The sequence below is a fragment of the Enhydra lutris genome, unplaced genomic scaffold (genome assembly GCF_002288905.1).
Source record: "Enhydra lutris kenyoni isolate GAN:26980312 unplaced genomic scaffold, ASM228890v2 scaffoldscaffold55, whole genome shotgun sequence".
Lineage (NCBI taxonomy): Eukaryota > Metazoa > Chordata > Mammalia > Carnivora > Mustelidae > Enhydra > Enhydra lutris.
Window position 1 is genome coordinate 15,857,977 of NW_019154139.1, and position 22,112 is coordinate 15,880,088.

General features: G+C 42.1%; 1 protein-coding gene across 1 annotated transcript in view; it reads right to left on the reverse strand.

The window, feature by feature from the left end:
* LOC111157663 (RNA polymerase III subunit B) overlaps positions 1 to 22,112 on the reverse strand; it is a 105,763-nt gene that overhangs the window by 73,532 nt on the left and 10,119 nt on the right. The window contains exons 5-10 of the mRNA XM_022519279.1: positions 20,901 to 20,976; positions 18,058 to 18,158; positions 15,420 to 15,511; positions 14,211 to 14,328; positions 12,443 to 12,551; positions 3,985 to 4,107 (exon numbers count right to left, since the gene is read on the reverse strand). Coding sequence (XP_022374987.1) covers positions 3,985 to 4,107; positions 12,443 to 12,551; positions 14,211 to 14,328; positions 15,420 to 15,511; positions 18,058 to 18,158; positions 20,901 to 20,976 — 619 coding nt within the window. The remainder of the gene's footprint in view (positions 1 to 3,984; positions 4,108 to 12,442; positions 12,552 to 14,210; positions 14,329 to 15,419; positions 15,512 to 18,057; positions 18,159 to 20,900; positions 20,977 to 22,112) is intronic.

Below are 22,112 nucleotides of genomic sequence, written 5' to 3' on the forward strand. Positions count from 1 at the left end.
ATAGTGATCCAATCGGGCACGTGCACCCGAATGTTTACAGCAGCAATGTCCACAATAGCCAAACTATGGAAAGAACCTAGGTGTCCATCAACAGATGAATGGATAAAGAAGAGGTGGTATATATACACAATGGAATACTATGCAGCCATCAAAAGAAATGAAATCTTGCCATTTGCAATGACGTGGATGGAACTAGAGGGTATTATGTTTAGCGAAATAAGTCAATTGGAGAAAGACAACTATCATATGATCTCCCTGATATGAGGAAGTGGAGATGCAACATGGGGAGTTTGAGGGGTAGGAAAAGAATAAATGAAACAAGATGGGATTGGGAGGGAGACAAACCATAAGTGATTCTTAATCTCACAAAACAAACAGGGTTGCTAGGGGGAGCGGGGTCGGGAGAGGGGGGTGGGGTTATGGACATTGGGGAGGGCATGTGTTATGTGAGTGCTGTGAAGTGTGTAAACCTGGCGATTCACAGACCTGTAGCCCTGGGGATAAAAATACATTATATGCTTATAAAAAAATAAAAAAATTTAAATTAAAAAAAAAAAAAGAAGGAACACAGGGAACTTCCCCGGGGTAATGGAAAAATATTCTACATCAATTATGTAAAATTATGCAATTATGATTTGTATATTTCAGCACACATAAATCGTACCTAAAATATGAAGTATTAAAAACTAATCAAATAGTGGGTGTGAGGAGTAGGTGAAGATTTAGATGAAACAAGATGGCAGACTGTCTGTAATTACTGAAGCTGGGTGATGGGCACAGGGCGGTTCATACTACTCTTCTGTCTATTTTGTGCATGCTGTTTTTCCACTATAAAAAGTTTTTAAAGAGGATAATTTTCAAACAACAATGAATGCATTTTTTTTTTTTTTTAACTGGCTTTCAGTTAGTCAGAAAAAGGGGCTGGGATTCCTGATTCTTTATCTTGGAATTCCTGTCCCCAGTTATGTGCCTGGGAAATTTCTGTGCTTCAAAACTAGCTCAGGTATCACCTACTCCTTTTCTCTGCTATGTGAATTCCTTATGCATAAGGAACTAAGTGCTTTCATTCCGCTTTAGACCCTGGCCATATTTTAACTATTTACAGGTATGTCACAATCCTACTAGACATTGTGTCATCTTTTTCTTTGATTCCTGATGACTAGTTCAGAGCTGGGAATGGAATGGAAGTCCTCCGTGGTAAGACCAGGACATCATAGGATCCTCTCCGTTTAGTGTCCATTAGAGCATATGAAAAACTCACACTCTGTGGACGCCTGGGTGGCTCAGTGGGTTAAAGCCTCTGCCTTCAGCTCAGGTCATGATCTCGGGGTCCTGGGATCGAGCCCTGCATTGGGCTCTCTGTTCAGTGGGGAGCCTGCTTCCCTCCCTCTCTCTGCCTACTTGTGATCTCTGTCTAATAAACAAATAAAATCTTTACAAAAAAAAAAAAAAAAACAAAAAAACCCCAGACGGCCAATCCCTGCCACCATGACCTAGCAAGAAGTAGGACCCAGCACCAGATAAGAGCAAGCCCACAGTCAGTGGAAACTGCCAAGAGACAGGCGGGTCAGTCTTCCCTCAACTGAGCTGTCCTCATGAAATTCTGGTCTTCCAGTTCCCTTGGGAAAGAAGCTAAAGATTCTTCACTTTGAGGAAAGAAACAGGAACACAGGGGCCTAGTACCCCTTCTGAGTTAGCTCGCAGTCAGCTTTTTCCTGGCGTCATAATGTTATCATGGCTGCACAGTGTGAGGGTTGGGGTGAGAGCCCAACCTGGGCGTGAACAGGTTAATGCGACACCCCCTCGTGCATCCTATCCTCCGAAGAAGGTTATACATAATTTCTTCTCTCTATGCCACAGCCCTTGACGACAATGATAGAAAATATCCGTAAGCAAGATCCAGCAAGTGGCTTTGTGGGCAGAAGGAATGGAGGAGAGATACCAAGGGAAGCATTAAACACAAACACAACTCAGGTGTTAAGAAATCCACTAAGTGCCATGCCGCCAAAAGTTCACCACGTACTTGCTACTTGCTCTTACAATCACATACAATATCCACCTTGTCCTAACTCGTATGTCGCACTTACCAACCATTTTGGATTATGCATGCCTCAAGAGCATCTTCTTAGTTGCAGATTATTAATCCCTGCTCTAACCCAGCACAGCAGAGTAGGAGCCATGTTCATGTTATACCCCGTTTGCATATTCCCATCTCTGAACTGAATTTCTCTCATTGTGTTAGCTGATGTTTTCGGTCAACACCTGTATAGCAGAAGTAAATGATTTCCCAACCCACTATTTAGCCCTGCTCACACAGCTCTGTGACGCTGGGGTTACAGGGCTATCTGAGCACTAGTGATGCTGTTTGTTATAAAAGGGATAACGGATCTCACTGCGTCCACTGAAGGATTGTGAAGGTAGACCACTCTTCCCGAACATTACACAGCTTTAGAGGAGAGTGTGTATCTCCCCTGGGCCAACTCCTGGGTATTTCTTGACGTTTCCTCTTCATGTTCTTGGAACCCTTGGACAATATAATTCCAGTGTGTAACAAAGACTCATGCTCACTACATATTTCATTTTTAATAAAGACCAAACATAGAACCTCCAAAGTCCAAACAACTTCTCCTGATGCGGCCTGCCCAAGAACTTGAGTTGACTCTTACTTAACTGCATGAAAAGAAGGCAGGGGCAAGAATAATCCTTACCGATTTGTGCTTTGGAATTATATACACTTACATATGATGATTAACCTTAAATGTTTGTCTGGCTCAGTCTATGAAAATATCAATAGAGGTGTGATTTTTCAGAACACACACTAACAGATGTAAGTGGGAAAATGCTATCTCTATAAGCATCCTGGGTAACAAGAAAAATGCCACCTGGAATTTATACTTCATTGTGCGTAACTCCCAGAACAGACAATGTATATACAGATACGTAAGCACTGTCTACCGTGCTTCTATAGCAGGAATCCCTACCCCCAGGACGGCTATGAGGTGCACTGCCACGGACTGATACTTAGCAAAGTACTTTACAAATGTGGGACTTGACATCCGAGGTGTGGCTGTGAGGGCTCCAGTCACAAGGGCTGTGAGGGCTCCAGTCACAAGGGCAGGGAAGTACAATTGTTTTTAATATTTCTTATTTCTATTATGTTTAGCGTGTGTACACACACACACACACACATATATATGAAGACAAGAAACTAATCTTGTCCTAAAATCCCCAAGGTCCAGCTAGGAGTTCTTTAGCAGGTCGATGAAGGCTTGTACTGGTAAAGGGTTTCTGATCCTGGCTTTTCTTGCTGATGACACCAGGAATTCAGAAAAAGGGACTGAGACCATATACAACTGGACACTGAAAGCAACTGGAAGGGAATAAAAAGGGAACTTGAGGAGAAATGAAGAAAAAAATCTTCTACACTAGAGTTGCTGTAGTTCAAAAACATATATTAGGGCAACTGGGTGGCGCAGTAGGTTAAGCGTTCAACTGTTGGATTCAGCTCACGTCGTGATCTCAGGGTCAAGAGCTCGAGCCCCACATCAGGCTCTGCACTCAGAGCAGAATCTGCTTAAGATTCTTTCTCTCCCTCTGTACCCCCTGCTGTGCACTCGTTCACATGCACTCTAATAAATAAATAAATCTCTCTAAAAAAACCCAAAAAACCCAGAAAAACAAAAACATAGATCACTCAGGCAAATAAGTGAAAGAAGAGTACTTGCTATTTTATCAGAACAAAAGCCTCTTGAACACATATCCCCCTTCAGGGTTAGACACCATAGGCTGATAATTTATCAAAGCAGATTCCTTCCTCCAATTCCTAAAACACCAGTCAAAGAAGCTTCTCTACTGTTCCTCCCACCTCCCCAACACCCTCCCGCACCTACACCCGAAGAAGTTACTGCATCTGATGCTTTATGCACGAGCAACATTAAATCTCCAATTCCCTTTCATAGCAAAGGACGACATGAAAAGACACACCTGCATCTGTGTGAAAATCTGAGCTTTCTGGCACTCTTCCAAGCTGGGCCCAAATGCAGCCATCACGTGCTCCTCTGTTCCAATCATCTGTACAATTTCCTGGTCACTCTCAACACCCATGGCCTAGGAAGGAAAGAAAAGATAGAAAGAGTGTTGGCTTTGTGTTAACTCACTGACATTTGCTTATGCTAATTTGGCATTGTTTGTGGGTATTACTTCTAAGCAAAAGCTAGCTCTTTTCTCAGAAACGGTGCCATCTGGCATTGGCAGCCCCAGCCCAAGCTGCAGAAGAACCTGAAATAGAAATTTTGATTGGGAAGAGGAAAACAAACATTCTCAAGCACTTTTTTCGCATGTGTGCAATCTTCTAAAACGCTTGAACATCCTGCAAGTGTCACCGTGAAAAAGGAGGTAGGAAGGTATAGCAGAGACACTGGTCACGATTACGAAAGCAAACTAAAAAATTAAAACAAAACAGCCAAAGAGCAGTAAATCAGAAAATATGCACTGCCGAAAGTAAACAGAACCCCAATTAGTTTTGTCGCAAGACTAATTTTTCTGAGAATGATCAACTCATTCACATTTAGGCTAGAAGAATTTTTCCTAAAGGATGTTTTAGCTCACTATTCCAGAGATATCAAGCTATACTTAACGCAAGTTTTAAGAAGAAGTTTTTAAAAAAAAAAAAAAAAAAAAAACTAAAAAAAAACTAAAAACACACTTAAGAGGTTTAAGAAACCCACTTATCTTAAGTGTTTCAAGGTGGCAGCCGGCAACGCCGGTCTTTGTAGATTCCATATGGCACTAGGGCTCACTCCTTCACACATCCGCATGGAATTCTGCCATATCAAGAAATAGAGCATAATCTCACTAAACCTCTCTTGGCAGAGAAAGAATCTGCTTCTTAGAAGTTACGGGAAAAGTTATGTTTGCATTAAAATTCTTCCTTCAGCTATGCAGAGAAAACGGAACCAGAGAACAAATAGAACCCACATTTGTAAACTGTCTCGCTAGGCTTCGATGCTCTGGTGCCCGCTTCCCCACACACGGGGGAGAAGGAGGGAAACCGAGTCTCAGGTTCCAGGGAGGAACGTGGAGAACATAAGCAGGGCACAGCGGGAAGGGCACCTCTTGGAGTCACGAGATCAGAAGTGTCTGTCCTTAAACAAGGTCAGTGACCGACTTCACAACCACTACTGCTGAACCGCCTTGTCCACCTGTTTCTTCATTTCTTTGAACAAAAGGATGTAAAATTCTACAGCTCTCCATTTGAATTTGAGTAATCTGTGATCCAGAAATCCGATGTGGATACTTCACGGTCAGATGTAAACTGACTGAAGGTTTGAAACTTTTGTTGGGGGGAAGTTAAATATATGCTACGTCCCTTCAAGCCACCTGTGGTGGTTTGAAAAACATTCACCAAATTCTTTGACACTCTCTCCACAAGGTAAAGACGACTCTCCTTCAGAGTGGAAGCTCAACTCAATGACTCACTTTTATAAGAAAGAAGCACAGAGTGCAACTGCGGAGCCCTGGTTATGAACAGCACCGCGGCTTCCTGCTTGCCCTTGCCGGTAGAGAGCACGTGGGCGGGAAGCCAGCGGCCATGTCCTGCAGACACTCATGCAGCCTGTGGAAAGGTCCGGTGGTGAGAAGCCAAATGCCATCATGGGGGAGCCGCGAATGGAAGCGGACCCCGCCGCGCTCCAGTCCAGCCTCTGGGTGACTTCAGCGCGGGCTGACAACTTGACTCCTCAAAGACCCTGAGCCTGAACCACCCAGCCAAGCAACCTCTGCATCTCCGACCAACAGCAACTGTGCTATAATTTGTTACACAGCACAGATAACTAACAGACCAACTTTTGGAATTAAATTTGCTATTTAAACGTAAAAAAAGCTTTGTAAAGGTAGAACTTGTTTTGTTCAAAACTGTGTTTTGTAAACAAAGATGCTCTCACAACACAAATCTCTTCTATACTTTAATTTTCATCATTTTAGCTCTAATTTGATAGGACGCATTTGTTCAAATGGACACTAGACATAAACAGCACTACTTAAAAATACTAAAAATATAATTAAAAATTTTAAGTTCATTAAAACACTTAGCATTTCGCGGATTAAAAGAGAGCAATCTTAAAAAAACTGTTATCAGTTCTAATTTTTAAACCAATGAAGGAAAATACCCTAGATTACCCTCTGATGAAGCATACGGAGGGCATCTACTCTCACAGTGATGGCATGTAGGTAGGCCTGTCTACATTTTCTCCTTGGTCTGCAAGAAGTCAGCCAAAAACATGAGAAGAGAGTATTTCTCTGCGAAAAGCTAATTAGAATATAAATTAACTTTTGCCTCTCAATCTCCCAGGAGAGTGTTAAATGTGTTTCAACGGAATCAAAACAGACAAATATACAAAAAACAACACCAAGGCAAGTAATCTGTAGTAGAATCTAGTCACCCTTTCCTAAAATCACTGATAATAAAACTTTGTAAGCAATGCACTTCCCTCCCCAGGGGAAAGTGCAAACACTAAAAGAGATCCACATGGGGCGGATGCCAACCTGAGCGTGCAAAATGATCGAGCAGTAGAAGGTCTCGCTGGGACAGAAAGGGAATACGAGAGCTAAATGGCCAGAAGCATTCTGGATCAGTCCCCTCTCCTGAGGCAGGACGACCTCTACACCTGAACCGAAGCCACCTGGGTTATTTTAGTAATTAATTTTTAGTTCAACAATTTCTAAGTGAAAAAGACTACATAGATTTGGCATGTAATAGTAGTGAAAAAGTCCTCCCGCATTCTCATTTGACATACGGAGCTGCTTCAAGCTGTCCCGAAGCTGAATCTGAGCAGTAATTTTATAACTGCATAAAATTTTCAAGTGTTCTAACATGGATCTAAACAGACTGCTTAGGCCTTCCAAATATTTCTAAGCCACGAAGCAAAGATACGCCAAGTACATGGTAAATGACACCATATGTGCAGGGAGAAGGATCAGTGGCAAAGCTCTGCTCTACAAGGACTAAACCCCTCCTCTACCAGGTCACTGAACAACAGGGTGGTAACTTGGTCAGGTTATCATCGAAAGCGCTCTAGTGCCAAAGACCAAACTGATTTTATGACTACTCAGCCTTGGGAAGTCACAGCTACAAATAAATGACATATTGCTATGGAAACGACAGCAAAATGCCCAACCATTGTGCTTTACAGACATAATTTAGACATCTGAAAACTAGCTTTATAAGGAACTCTTTGTACTCCAGATATCTGAAATCATTTCACCTGACTAATAAGTCAGAAATGAATGCTGTATAATAACCTTGTGAAGAAACAGCAGAGATGATACGTTTCAGCAGGTCACCCAGTCTGGCCATCGGGAGTAAGACAGAACAAAAATGAGGGCGTACGCTCTTTAGGAAGCAGCATAAAGTCTTCTCTTCGCATACCCACTAAGTGTGATTACAAGTGTGACTTGTGAAGACAGAAAATACTAATGAGAGAAGAACATGCCCACTGACAGTGATTTATATGTGTGATGGAGGGAAAGGGAGAAAGTGCTTAAAATACCTAATATTCAGAAATTTCTAACTTTCTTCAGCCAGGAATCGATCTATTATCACTAAAAGTAGTCTTAGTAGATACTAAAAGAACTGTGATGGCCCTCTTTAACTCTGCAGTTTTTTCTCTTTAAAGATCAAAAATTTCAGTGTAAGTTCGTTTCCAAGAAACAATGCCCAGCCCCCTTGAAATCTGATCTTCTTTTCTATAAAAACTTTCAGACTACAGAGGCCATCACAGAGCATCTGCTGAATACTTGGGAATACAAAATGTAAAGTGGGAAAGATTCATGGTCAGGAGAACCTTTGTAGTGATTCAAGTCCATAAATAAGGCTGATCTAGGTCTTAAAAAGCTTTAGCCATCATATTCAGACCCAGCATGGAACCTGGAAACCCTGCTGCTTCTGTCACTTTTAGCCAATTGTTGGTTACAATCAACAACCATCAAGTCCTAATGACTGTCAAGGTCTGTGTTAGGGCCACACAACACAAAAAGAGAAATGATGTGACTTTCCTGGTCTCCCAGTTTATTTTCCCCAGCTCCTGACACTGAATGTGGAGGCAGAGCGAAGGCAAGAGAAATAGTATCTTCATTTTAGGCTGCCCAGTTTTCAAAAAATAGATTATCTCCTTTGCGTTTCAGGACAACCCTCCCAGGTGAAATTTTCACTTTACGGGGGAATTATCCAAGACGCAGGGAGACTGGAAAATCTGCCTGAGGTCACACAGTTAACCAGTAGAGAAGCTGGAATTTGGCCTAGATCCATCTGATGCTAAGATCTCCCATTTTCCGTGTTGCTGCCCAGATGGAAAAGTCTTCATAGAAGTCATCAGACAAGGTTCCATCTCCTGTTAAAATGTCCCTCTAACAGGAGACCGCAAAACGGGACTATCTGTGACCAATATACTTCGAGTATTTAAACTGAAAAACATTTAAATAGTTGTTGTCATTCTTATACACTGCTGATTAGCATGCAATGGTTAGGTCTCATGAGAAATTTCTGGCCACATGCCCAAGGTTTTAAAAAAAACATCTAATTCCATTCCCAGGAGTTAAGTCTCACAAACTACTCAGCAATATACACAAATATTTATGTAGAAGAAGACCCAGGGTCGTGTATCAGAGTGAAAACTTGGGGGAAAAAGGATACCTAAATGTCCCCCTATGGGAAACTGGTTAAACAGATTACACCACCCATGGCTAATTCCTGTACAACACCTACTAAAAATAATGATGTAGCTCTGTATTTATAGATATGGAAAGCTTTTCACAATTCACTGTTCAGTGGGAAAAAAATAGTAAAATCTATGTGTATATTACCAAAGCAAAGGAAGAAGGGTCTGAAAAAACAGGTCCAAAAATGTAGTTCTACTTTTCAGTAACTTTCTAAATTTGTACAATTCAAGGACTGTTTTATAATCAGAAAAGGAGAAATCTGAAATCTCAACTACAGGCTATATAAAAGCACATATTAATTTACAGCCCCGTTATAAAAAGGACTTAAGTTTGCTATAAGCACATGTACGCATTTGCAATATAATATTAAATTTGACAGAAGAAACTGTCTTATCAAAATTTTGCTACTTAGCCAAAAAAGTATTTGACAAACGTTTTCCGATTTTAACATGTCCATGTTAAAATGGGATGTATTTTCCATGTGAGTAACATAAGACTACTGCATTATTACAATCAATTTATAATTTCTGGTCTAAGGAAAGTAGTCCAGAGCGGCTTTAAGCCTCCAAAACATCCATGAAACTCTTTTTGATCCATGGGAACACACTGCCCTCTACTGGAGATGGAATTCTACACAGTTAGATGAAATTCTTTTTCCCTCCTAATCACTAAGTATACAACGCACGGCATTGGGGCCTGTGAGATCCCGACAAGAAAAGACAACATTACTTCTGCGATTTAAAAATATAAACACTTTAGGGACACCTGGGTGGCTCAGAGGGTTAAGCCTCTGCCTTCGGCTCAGGTCATGATCTCAGGGTCTTGGGATCGAGCCCCACATCGGGCTCTCTGCTCGGCGGGGAGCCTGCTTCCTCCTCTCTCTCTGCCTGTCTCTCTGCCTACTTGTGATCTCTGTCTGTCAAATAAATAAATAATAAAATCTTTAAAAAAAATATATAAACACTTTAGAAAGGTAATAAAAAGTACATTTAAGAATTCTCTCTGGCTCCCCACCCTCCTGTCGATATAAATGGTACTGCTATTATGATCACCATAATCATCCTAAATAGAAAATGACATCACCTCATTTAGAGAACTTAAAAGTATATTAAGTTGCACTAAACATGAAAAAAAAAATCTACAGGGATGCCCGTGTGGCTCAGTTGGTTAAGCATCTGACTTTGGCTCAGGTCATGATCTCAGGGTCCTGGTATTAAGCCCGTATCCCCCATGTTGCAGTCCCTCTCAAATAAATAAATAATCTTAAAAAAAAAAAAATCTCCTACAACCTTCTTCATGTAATTACATTCAGAACGCAGTTATTTCCTGAGTTAAAGAACCCAACTGGTTGGGGCGCCTGGGTGGCTCAGTGGGTTAAAGCCTCTGCCTTCCGCTCGGGTCACGGTCTCAGGGTCCTGGGATGAAGCCCCGCATCGAGCTCTCTGCTCAGTGGAGAGCCTGCTTCTCCCTCTCTCTCTCTCTCTCTCTCTGTCAAATAAACAAATAGAATCTTAAAAAAAAAAAAAGAACCCAACTGGTCAACATCCACTCAATACCCATGAACAAGCCAGGACGCCCTTCATGGCCCCAACTCTCATCCGACACAAAGAGGCCTATTTCCCCCACTCCTGTGCTGTCGCCAGGTCACAACTCCTACAGGACAAATTCAAATCCTTCTCTCTTATTCCTCTGAATCGTATACTCAAATGTCTTTCCTTCTAACCACCCGCCCCAGAAGCTTCAACTACCCTAACAACTGCCAAGCAGGAATATTTAGTTTCGAAGCAAAACTAAATGAGAGAAGAGTGTTAACCTCGAACACTGTCCAAGTACCCACTCCCTTCAGTATCGACTCGAATAAACTGAGCTCTTGGTTTCAGTCAGCCCTGTCAGCAAGATTCCCTCCTGGCCCACACACACCCTTCATGGGAGAAGACGGGAAATACAGTTCTGTCCTGTGGGCCTCTGGTTACATTTCCTTCAACCCATCCGTACAGAACCTTGCTTTCCATGTGTTTCTACTTAAAGACGCCTTATGTGATAAACTTACAGACAACAGCAGTGTAATTCATGCCCAGACGGAGCTTATCTGACACACGCATCTTCTCCGTAAGGCACATCACTGCCTTCCTGCGCTTAGAAACACTATCCGGCACTTCAGCCTTGGCTTGGGGGACATTTCACACAGCAAAATCCCACCCAAAAGCACAAAAATGTGAAAGAACATGGCCCTAGGCAGATCCCACCTGTTTACAGCAAGAGGGCAGAAACAAGAAGGGGGAGCGTGGCCTTCTTCGACCTCAGCTGGGAACGCAGTTTGGGGACTCAAATCTTTCACTGCTCTGAGCCTGTGCGGGTCCGTGAATAACCGCAAAACCACCAGAGGTGATGATCTCAGGGTCAAAAATAAATTTTAGCAAGTAGGAGAAGTCGCAAATACAGAATTCACAAACAAGAAGGATCCACCATATCACAGGATGCTATTTTAAAATTCTGCTTAATGACTAATACAATTCAAATGTTCATAAAACGTGTAACCTTCAAGTCTCAGAGCAGGTGAGGTGAGCCACTATGCAATTATCTATAAGACTGAACCTTTTAAACACAATTTCTATGGGAAAATGTCTTTTGGGTTCTAAGTCACCAATCCACGAGCAAGCCGAAAAAAATCAGTTTAAAAACATTCATGTTTATGTAGAAACACATCAGACTCCCAAAGTCCATAAAAAAGAACAAACTTGGTTCCTATTTTTTGACCTGGAAAATTCTACTCCTAGGAATTTAGTTTGCCTACAGATACCCCTACGCCTGGGTAACGTGGTATTACAGCAGTCCTCTAACAGCAAGAGACGTGTGTATTCCCCAGGGGAAGAATGAGTAAGTAAACTGTGGTACATCCATAATGGGATAGTTTGTCAAAAAGAATGTGGTAGCTCTGTATGAATTGATAAGGTAACACAAGCTCCAAGATGAAAGTTACAAAAAAGAAAACAAGCCGAGTGCAAAATGATGTGCAATGTATGTAAAGTGAAACACAAAACAATAAAACCTGCTACAGACACACGTGCTTGTACCAGCACTATCTCTTGAAAGATGCCCCATAAACCAGGAGCAGCAGTGTCCCGGGTAGGATAACTATGTGGTTAGGTCCCAGTGAGTAGAAAGGCTTATTTCTCACTATATATCCTTTCGTACCTTCAGATTTTTTTTTCTTTTTTTTTTACAGAGAAAGAGAGAGATCACAAGTAGGCAGAGAACCAGGCAGAGAGAGAGGGGGAAGCAGGCTCCCTGCTGTGCAGAGAGCCTGATATGGGGCTCGATCCCAGGACCCTGAGATCATGACCTGAGCCAAAGGCAGAGACTTAACCCACTGAGCCACCCAGGCGCCCCTCATACCTTAGGATTTTTTTTTTTTTTAATTTTATTTTTTATAAACATATATTTTTATCCCCAGGGGTACAGGTCTGTGAATCGCCAGGTTTACACACTTCACAGCACTCATCATAGCAATACCTTAGGATTTTTTATTGCATAGCTGTTAAAAATATTGAAAACACGTGAACCCTGATCTTAGTAGCTTTCAATTTAAAATATATTACATAACTGACAACATACGTATGCTACAAATCTTTCCATTCCTCGAGATCCTTCGCCTCCAAATTTCTAATGACGTATGAAAATAAAGCAAGAAAGACTTATCATTTTCAGTAGGCACCTGCAGCCTTACCTTAAATATGATGACAATGGGAATATCTTCTGACAACGTATTATGCCTCAAATAAAATCGTCCCTGTTTCACAGCCATATTGGTTCTGCTTTTTTTCTCATGGGTGGAGCTACAAGGAAACACAAGTTGGTTAAACTGTCTCCCCACTTGGTTTCAAGCCAGTAGCACGCAGCAGCAATGATCATCAATCAGTAAGACTCAGTAATCAGTAATGATCAGGAAGCTCCCTCCTAATAGAGGCCTTTTGAAGATGCATAACTCCTTTCCAAGCTTTCCTGCCATTTCCACGAATATTTAAAAACACTACACGTTTCTATAGCTTTGACAATAGGGTGGAATTTCGTGGGTGAGGGAGTGACAAATTTATTTTGACCCTACTTCACCTTGGTTCCACCTGAACTGCTTTCAGTATGAGGTACATTCATGATCAATTTTATACATTTCAAAAAAAAAAAAAACCTCAGAAGAGTCTATACCATAATGAAAAAATGATGAAGAAATGAATTTAAACTCTGTGAGTGTTTAATCATCCAATAAAACATATCCACACTCTTACTATACAGTGAAGCCAAAAGAAACTAAGGAATCTCCTTTCATTGCTATCTCATCAGCTACAAAGTTCCTAATAGATTTAAAAACATTTCCAAGTGTAATCGGCTGCAACAGGAACACACACTGCTCATCCACTAGGCACCATTAACACTACGTGACACACTCATATTAGCTCTGATCTCCTACATACTATGCTTACTCGGAAGGACTGTCCCCAAATCACACATGAGGAAACCACTGCTTAGAGGAGATCTGTAACTGCCCATCCAAGTGCCTCATAACTACCGAACAACAACTCTGGGATTTAGATCCCAATTCCCTGGCTCCAAAAGCTGTAGACAGTAGGAACACCTGGGTCACAGAATTATTAGCTCTGGCTCCAAATGCTGGCCACCTCTTCTGACCAGCAGGACCTTGAGCCCAAGGCCTGTTACTCAGCAGTGAAAGAGAAATAACACCACTTATCTTGGAGGGCTGAGGTGACAAATACAGCAACTGTTACACTGCCTAGTGCCTAGTGACTGCCCAGTAAATGGCCATTACTGTTAGCTGCCCCCATCCCCTCGGCTGATCAGAAAGGAAAATTAAAGAAGTCTGCGTTGTACAGTTTATTACAGGTCATTGGAGGACAAACAACCCTACTGAATACTGACATCTTGATTATTCTATGACTGTTTCCTTCCCAGAATGTTTGAATTTACAAATTTCAAATTACATATGATAATAAATCAGAGAAAAGTTACAGGAGACAAGAGATGCTGCTGGAGAAAAATGAGTACACTGTGAAAGAGGCCAGTCAAGAAAACTAACAATAAGATGTAAGTCCATGACAGAATTCATTAAATATTAAGTAAAAAATAATCTCTGGTCATAACGATCTAAAAATACATTATGCAAAATGGTCAAAGCCTAAAAACAAACATGAAAAAGAAAAGGAGTGGTTTTATATTTCTTTTTCCAACATTCCTTTACTACAACAAAATCCAACTTGAATAAAACAGCTAGTAGCCTTTCAACCAATGTTTCACACTTTCATCACTAAAAATTTTAAATCAATACTCCATGTTTCCAGTGTTACACAATAAATTGAATCATTGAACAGACCAGTATTTTGCTGCTTCTTATAAAAGTAACAGGCTACCTCTGTACTGAAACACAGTCATCCGATATTAATGAAATTATTAGCGTTTCTTAGCAACATCCCTGCTTTCCATACCTGGTAACTGAAGCACCAACCGCCCCTTTCCTGTCGGCCTCCACGATGATCCTGTTCTTAGACAGCTGCTCTTGGATAAGAATAACTTTCTCTACCCCCTTGACAATGAAGTAGCCACCTGCCCAAAGGAAGCAAGAAAAGGTTCACGTCCCGTTCTTCTGAGAGTGTGACTGAGGAGCGACAGTGACCTCCTGATTCAGAGACCCCCTCCTCCACTGCTCCACGGTGCTGACCAACACTCAGAAGCATTTGCTGATGCTGTTGTATGAACGATGACAGTGTCAGCACGTGACTTTAGACAAACGAGCCACTAGAAAATAAACCTCTTGAGGACAGGGACCAGATTTTACTGGTGTACGTATGACCAGCGCCATACATTCACAAGAGGCAAATGGAAAAAATATGTTAAATAAATTAGTCTTCAAATTTCTTAAGCATAGAAATAACCAACAATCTTCAATATAAACTCAAAATTGCCCTAAGTTTTCTAACAAATCAGGGACAATAGTAGACTAGGATTAGGTTTCCTAAGTATTCCATACTGAACCAAATCCTTAAACATTATCATATGTCCTTTCTTTGCACACAATTCAAAATAAGATAAAGTGAGGCTTCATTTTACTTTTAGAATATAAACAAGAACAAGCAATATATTTGACTTATGTAACATTCTGTTATAGTCTAAAAAAGTCATGTCCTTTGTTAACCTCTTTCCAAGACCTTCTGTGATTTTATATCCATGCAACTTTAGAGGAACAGATGAAAACAGCTAGAGGAAATAGTACATCTTTTAGAAATATAGACTAAAAGAATAAAGTTGGAGCTAAATTTCTGGATGTTCCGAAAATATTTTTAATTTTTTTTTCTTAGAGAGCACGTAGGTGTGAGCCAGCTGGGTGCTGACAGAAGTGGGGAGGGAGAGAGAGAGAGAGAGAATCTTAAGCAGACTCTGTGCTCAGGGCAGAGCCCACACAGGCCTTAATCTCATCACCCGGAGATCATAACCCGGGCAGAAGCCGAAATCAAGAGTCCGAAGTCTAATGGGCTGCGCCACCCAGAAGCCCCATGGTTTGTGGACAGTATTATCCAAGTTCATTATAAAGTAGAAAGGCTGGTATTGTTTTTGAGAATTAAAGCAACAGCAACAGCGAAAGAAAGGCCCAGAAAGGGTAAGAGGTGGGGGGTGAAAACCTAAGGAATCACACATACCTGGATCTAAAGGACATTCATTTAGTTTGGCGAATTCTGCTGGCGTCTTCCCCGTGAGAACGCAGTTTGAACTACGCAGCATTATGGGCATTCTATTGAAAAACAAAAGAAAATATCACATAAAGATGGTCACTGGCAAAAGAGGTGAAAAGAGGCACCATGCTCTGTACACATCACCAAGGGGTCTGCATTCCTCTTGGACATTTCAGAAAAGGCAGATGAGTGGCAGTTACGTGAGAGCCGAGTGAAATGAAGCACTTCCCTAGGTTTGCTGCTCTTCCAGTCCAGAGAATAAAAATTCAAGGGTTTAGTTTCCTTAAACTTTGCAGACAGACTTTCGTACTAGTCAGAAATGGCAACTCTCCACCCATGGTAAGCAAAGGGACGGCCATTCGTCACGTAGAAATACCACAATGAACAAAGTGTGAGGAACAAGAGCCTACCAAGACACTCACCGGCAATTTTAAGAACGAAGCAAAACTTCTACATGTGAAAAATATTAATTTAAAAATCTATGAATAGGCTGAATAACAGATTTGCCCCTGGGTGCAGACAGAATTATTGAGCTGTAAAAGAGACCTGAAGAAATTACTGGGAATGTATTTCAGAAAAAGAGAAGGAATGTATAACAAAGTTTAAGAGGCAAGAAAAGACAGAGCGAAAAAGTCTCATAGACACCTCGTCAGATTCTAGATGGAAAAAATATACACAATGGGCAAGGAGTCTTATTCAAAGAGATGGCGGCCGTGGACTTTCAGAAATGTAGGCAAGCCATGAACCCACACAATCATATCTACACAGAATAAATAAAAAGAAAGCCACATCAAAACACACCATAGTCAAAATACAGTCATTGAAGACAAAGAGAAAATTTAAAACCCAGAGAGAACAGGCCGCTTACCAAACAGGGAAGGATGACTGGACAACAGGGCCCCACCTGCAATGAAAGCGGGAGTTGGGGGGAGGGGGTACAAAGTGTGGAGGGAGAGTCCCTGGCACCTTACTGGTGTGATGTTAATGGCGTCATGCAGAATGAGGTCCACGTGAAGAGCTCTTCAGACAAAACCAAATATCCGGAGTTTTAAACAAATAGTGTCTAAAGTTGATGTACCAAGAAGTAGAGGCACATACACAGCATTGAAAGTTGTGGATGCACTAAAATCACCAGAATAAGAGACATGGTCATGAGATGGGAGCAGGACTGCGGTGAGGAACCAGGGAGGCCTCTTCTTTGTATCAAGTCCTCTCATCTACTATTTGATTTGTTACCAAGTAGGACTATTACTTGAATTAAACGGAAATCTTCTTCCTTAAACAAAAAAACAAAACCACCAAACCCCAAACCCAAAAGCCACAGCCTTCCATGAGGCCATGTGTAATGTGGCTAGTGCACGGTCCATGCAAGCAGTCAGACCCACAGACGGTCGCTTGCACAAGTGCAGTGAATGTAGTCACCTCTCCCAGAGTCTGGCACGCGGCAGGTACTCACCAAACACTGGCCACATGCACGCCTTCCCCGCCTCCTCCTAACCAGGATGTAAACCCTTTAGATGGCACTAGTGATCCTGAGCCTGCCTCTCCAGTCTGCCTTCACAATATTCAACCTGGGAAATTACTTATGATCCAAGATTAAACGGGCATGACTACGGTCCATATGTGAGAAAGAAGGAAGGTCTTGACACTGAAAAACAGTCCTGCTAAAATGAATATTAATATTCTGATATCCCAACTCACTTTCCTCACTGAGGAGTGAGGACAGGAACAATACACACAGCCCCTCCTTTAGGAGACTACAGAGGAGGATCTGCTAAACCTGTGTGTTTCCACGTTACTCTGGACCTCGCCATCACAGCACCTGCCAGATGGTCCCACAGTTACTCAAGCCTGCCTTCCCCAGCAGCTGGGGATGAATACAGCCAACAGGAGTTCTAAGTATCTTCTGTTGACCCGAGCCCCCAACACAGTGCAGGACAAGTGACAGGCAACTGGTGCGTATTTACTGAACCAAAGGGTATTTATTAAGCTCTGCAGAAGGGGGAGATACACTTGGGTGGGAATTGTTCGCACTAAGTTTAAAGTCCAACCCCGTTATCGGATACACAGTGCTGTGAGTTTTGTCCATTTCTACAGGCAAGTGGGTACATTTTCCTTATGAGGGAAAGCAAACTACAACAATGCTAGCTGATATGATCTATCATTTCCAAACCTGTTCCAGGCAAATAAATAATTTCTCCCTCAAATACCCGCTATATTGGAAACAGTTCGACTTTCCAAAAAAATGCAAACTTAAAACACACATGAATCCACCAAGAAGACTGGCCCAGGAGAGTTCACTGAAATGAACCTAATGCTTCCCTAACAGCCGGGATTTCAGGAGGAGGTGGAAGCATTCTCCTCAGCTCTACAGAAAGGTTTCACGATGAAAGAGCCCTGCCATCCCAGCCATGCGCTGCCCACTGCTCGGAGCGCTCTGCTGGGCCGACTCAAGGGTCCCCAGAAAGACTCCCATGAAGTAGGCACCGTTTCCCATATCTATTGGGTGAGGAAATGGGGCAAAGGGAACTGTAGGACTTGCTCAAGGTCACCCCGCAGGGCTAGAATGCAGGCAGTGTGCTCCAGCTCGGACACCGTCTCTCACCTGCCGATGGGTAAGGCGTTCCGGATGATCCGCTGGCTGCCGCGGGTGTACTCGATGTCCACGGTGATGGGCGCGGAGTACGTCATGTCCCGCAAACGGCACTGAAAGACAACCAGACAGTCATTGCTCCTCCTCCCTGGGAAAGAAAAGGTCCTGAAGTCTCCAAGAGCTCCGTTTCCAGTACGAGTATAGTCCACACGACCTGTGCTATTCCACGTGCTGCTGTGAGGGCACCAGGAGTGATGAGCCTGCCTTTTCCAGGAGGGGAATGACACCAGCCACTGATCTAGACACCGCCATGGCATCTCTGCCCCTGCCGGCCCAGAGATGACCCAGTAACTCTAGTACTGACTGGCTTCCCCCCATCTGATGCCATCCCCGGTCTGCTCCCAACTTTGAAGCAATTTACTTTCCATGGACCCAGTTTTCAAGGAACAGCCTATGTGGGTACCTCACTGGAAAAGTTAACAACACAACCAGTGTAATACCCAAAGTATACACATGTACAAACTAAAAAATTTAAACTATACTTCCTCTTACTCTCCAAATAAACTAACTCTATCACAGAATTCCTTAACAAGCAGTATCCTAGAGCACAAATTGTCCAACACATCCTATTAACAATTTCTGCATCGTCTGGGGAACTTTAGAAACTACTGGTGTGTGCTGTAGTTTGACAAGGCGATGTGCCGCTAAATGATGCCTTACCTGAGCCATGACCAGACACGGCAAACCTCACCAAGATGGTAATGACCTCCCTGTTTTACTGATGGTCATTAGTCGGCCTGTACTCTCAAAAAAAGAATTTCTCTGAATATCAACCATGTAATTCACGGTACTGAATCCTCTCTCTGCCTCCAACTAAACCAAAAACAGATTTAAACTGTCTCTTTTCCAGTGCGTGGGATCTTTAAATATTAGATAGCTCTATTAATGATGAACAAAAATTGCTTATTTTACATTTACTTAGATTGAGCCTCTGTCTTCAGGCCACACCAAAGGCGACGTGGCCTGAGGGCTCGGAGTGCGCACCTTGTCACCTATGCTCCAATGCCAGCTCCGCCACTTAAGTTCTGAATAACCTTCAGTGCCTTGGTCTCATCGTATGTAAAGAGGGAATGAGAATAATTTTAATTCCTAAGAGTATAAATATATATTTTTAGAATAGCACCTGCTACAGAGTATTATACAGATAGTGTCTCATTTTTATTAAAAACAACAACAATGTAACGCCCACAGTGGGCAAATATTTGTGTGTTTCAACAAATTCCTCTCCTTCAAATGGAAATGAAGTATAACAGATGTAAAAACGGGAATCCTTTCCATAGGTCCCAAACTACCCCATGAGCTCCATCTGTCCCCCTGACACCCCCGGCCTCCCTGTCATCACAGGAGTGGGGCTGTGCTGGGGATCGGCAGCACCAACACCCCGCCACTCCTGCGGTGGGTCCCGACTGCCCACCCACCTACTCTCCCGCTCTCCCCATCTCCCCAAGGATCAAAACCCCTCCAAGAAATCTTCGTGCCTCCCTCCCTCCCTAACTGCAGTAACACCCATGTGTTCTCTCCAACATCAGAAAGAATGATTAGGACAACTGTGGCCTCAGGCTTCTTGAACTACTTCAAACTGCTTTGTCGTCTCTCTACTCTACACTTGGTAATATAATTCAGAAGATGACATGGAAATTGCTAATTGGCTGCCTAGTTCCTACAAAATTGGAAAACTCCAGCAAAATAGAACAGGAAGTGGGGAAAGTTAAAGGGGGTGCCCGTGCTTTCCAACATTCCAAACCTCACCACTTCCTACTCAACACAACTTCCCTTCTCTTGCCTCCCTCACCCTTCCAGGCATTCCAGTGTGCAACCCCTAGTGTCCGTTTCACGTGCTCTATCTCTCCACAGTGTATGAACTCCCTGAGGAAGGAGAGGGTCTCATTTCTTTTTATCTCTCAATGCTGAGGCACAAAATAAATGTCCAACTGACACTCGATGCTCGGTGAGAAAATAACATCGACATATACCTGTGTGAAATGTCTGGTTCTATGATCGTACTTCCCGATAACTTTGCTCAGACAACAAACCTAACATTCTAACAACTTACTTATTGTTTAGTAAAGGTTCCTCTGCCACTTTCCCTGATTGCTTAACATTTTAGTTTTACATTAACAAAAACTACATAAATCTACAAAAATCACTTTTTCCCTAAAATTCCAATTATGGACAGTAATTAATTCCAAATAATTTATGGACAGTAATCAATTCCAAATTATGGACAGTAAGTGGAAGAATTTCCAGAGGAATCTAGAATGTTTTAAAAGCCAATAAATGGGCCTGTTCTACAATCTTTTGTCTGCAGCTCGGCTAAAATCCTGGAATTCAAATTTTCCTCCCATCCATCTCTTCTAACAGACTCTGAGCCCCTGCCCTTGGTCTCCTCTGCCTGACACGTTGCCTGCTGATCCTCAAAAAACATGCTCGGTAACCTCTGCAAATGCACAGCACACGGTCCTCGGCACAAGTGGCTGGCTGGCTGGGGCAGGGGCGAGGGGAGCGCTGCTCAAAGGCTGGGGCAGAAGCGAAGGGAGCTGCTCAAAGGCTCAGAGGCAGGGATGCAGAAAGGACAGTTATGTAACAGTGCACGCTAACTAGGATCCAGTGATGAACTAAATTGTGCGGAATTGATTCTGAATACAGTATTATATAAATGCTAACTTATTTTGGTTATCTTTGTCTCATAGGAGATATTTTTTTCCCTGTTTTTAAATCATTTTAAGAGCATATATTAGGGGCACAGACTCTGAGCTAAGGCAAACAAATTCAGTTACGGTAAGGTGGATAATTACCTCATGAGGGGATACTGGTCTGGTTACATTGAAGCTTTCTTCAACATCAGGAAGCCCCACATAGATATTAAGATACCTGAAAAGCACATTATTCCATGACCAATTATACCTTTCAAAGAACATATAAACAAACACGCTATTTTCCTCCCAAATACAAGGATTATACTTTGACAAATACTTACCTTGCTAAGAATGACAAACAAATTAAAAATTATAATTTGAGATCCTCTTGACATAATAGTACATGCAGCTCTACAAAGGAGGGTAACTACTATCAAACTTTTAAAGAAATTATTATAAATCTCTTTTTAAAAATATTGGAAAGACAGCACTCAAAAGATAGTATTTAATGAAAAGAGTTATTATTCACATAAGAAAGAAGAGGTTATAAGGTAAGAAAAATAGAGGTCTTACAGTCCAATAAACCAAATAAACCCATCGTAAGTTGAAAAGACTGAGTCAAAAATTCAGGCTAACCTACCAACCTACCTAACCTACCAACCCTCAGAGCTTAGCCTGGCCTACCTTAAACGTACTCAGAACAATTACATTAGCTTATAGTTGGGGGAAATCATTTAACACAGAGCCTATTTGAAAACAAAGTGTTAATCACCTCACATAATTCACTGAAAACAGAAAGTGAAAAACAGAATGACAGTGACTATGGGGCTGGCTCGGAGCTGTGGCCGTGCGGCCCAGCATCACAAGAGGATTGTACTGCATGTTGCTAGCCTGGGAAAAGATCAAAATTCAAAATCCAAGGCAGTTTCTACCGAATGTGTCTAGCTTTCACACCATCGTAAAGTTGAAAAATTGTTAAGTTGAACCACTGTAAATCAGGGACCATCTGTATGTGCTCATTACGGCAAAAGAAACAGGAAGAAAGCAGAAACTAATGAGACTAGTCACCCACTGGGAGTGCCTGGCTACAGGGTGGAAAGAACTGGGATGGGAGTGACAATTTCCTGAAAATACCTTTTTCTATAGGTCTAACTCCTACAATCATGTTTCACACACTCAAAAAGCAAATGCATAATTAAAATTATGGATGCAGAAGGGGATCCAAAATGGAATACAAAAGCCACAGATTTACAAATGAATAATGTAACTGAACCAGGGAGGTGGGAAAGGGAGCGAGTCTGATTAGCTCTGGAAGGTATTTTGCTTGGATACCACAGACATAAAGACAAAAAAGCAATATATAGATATTGC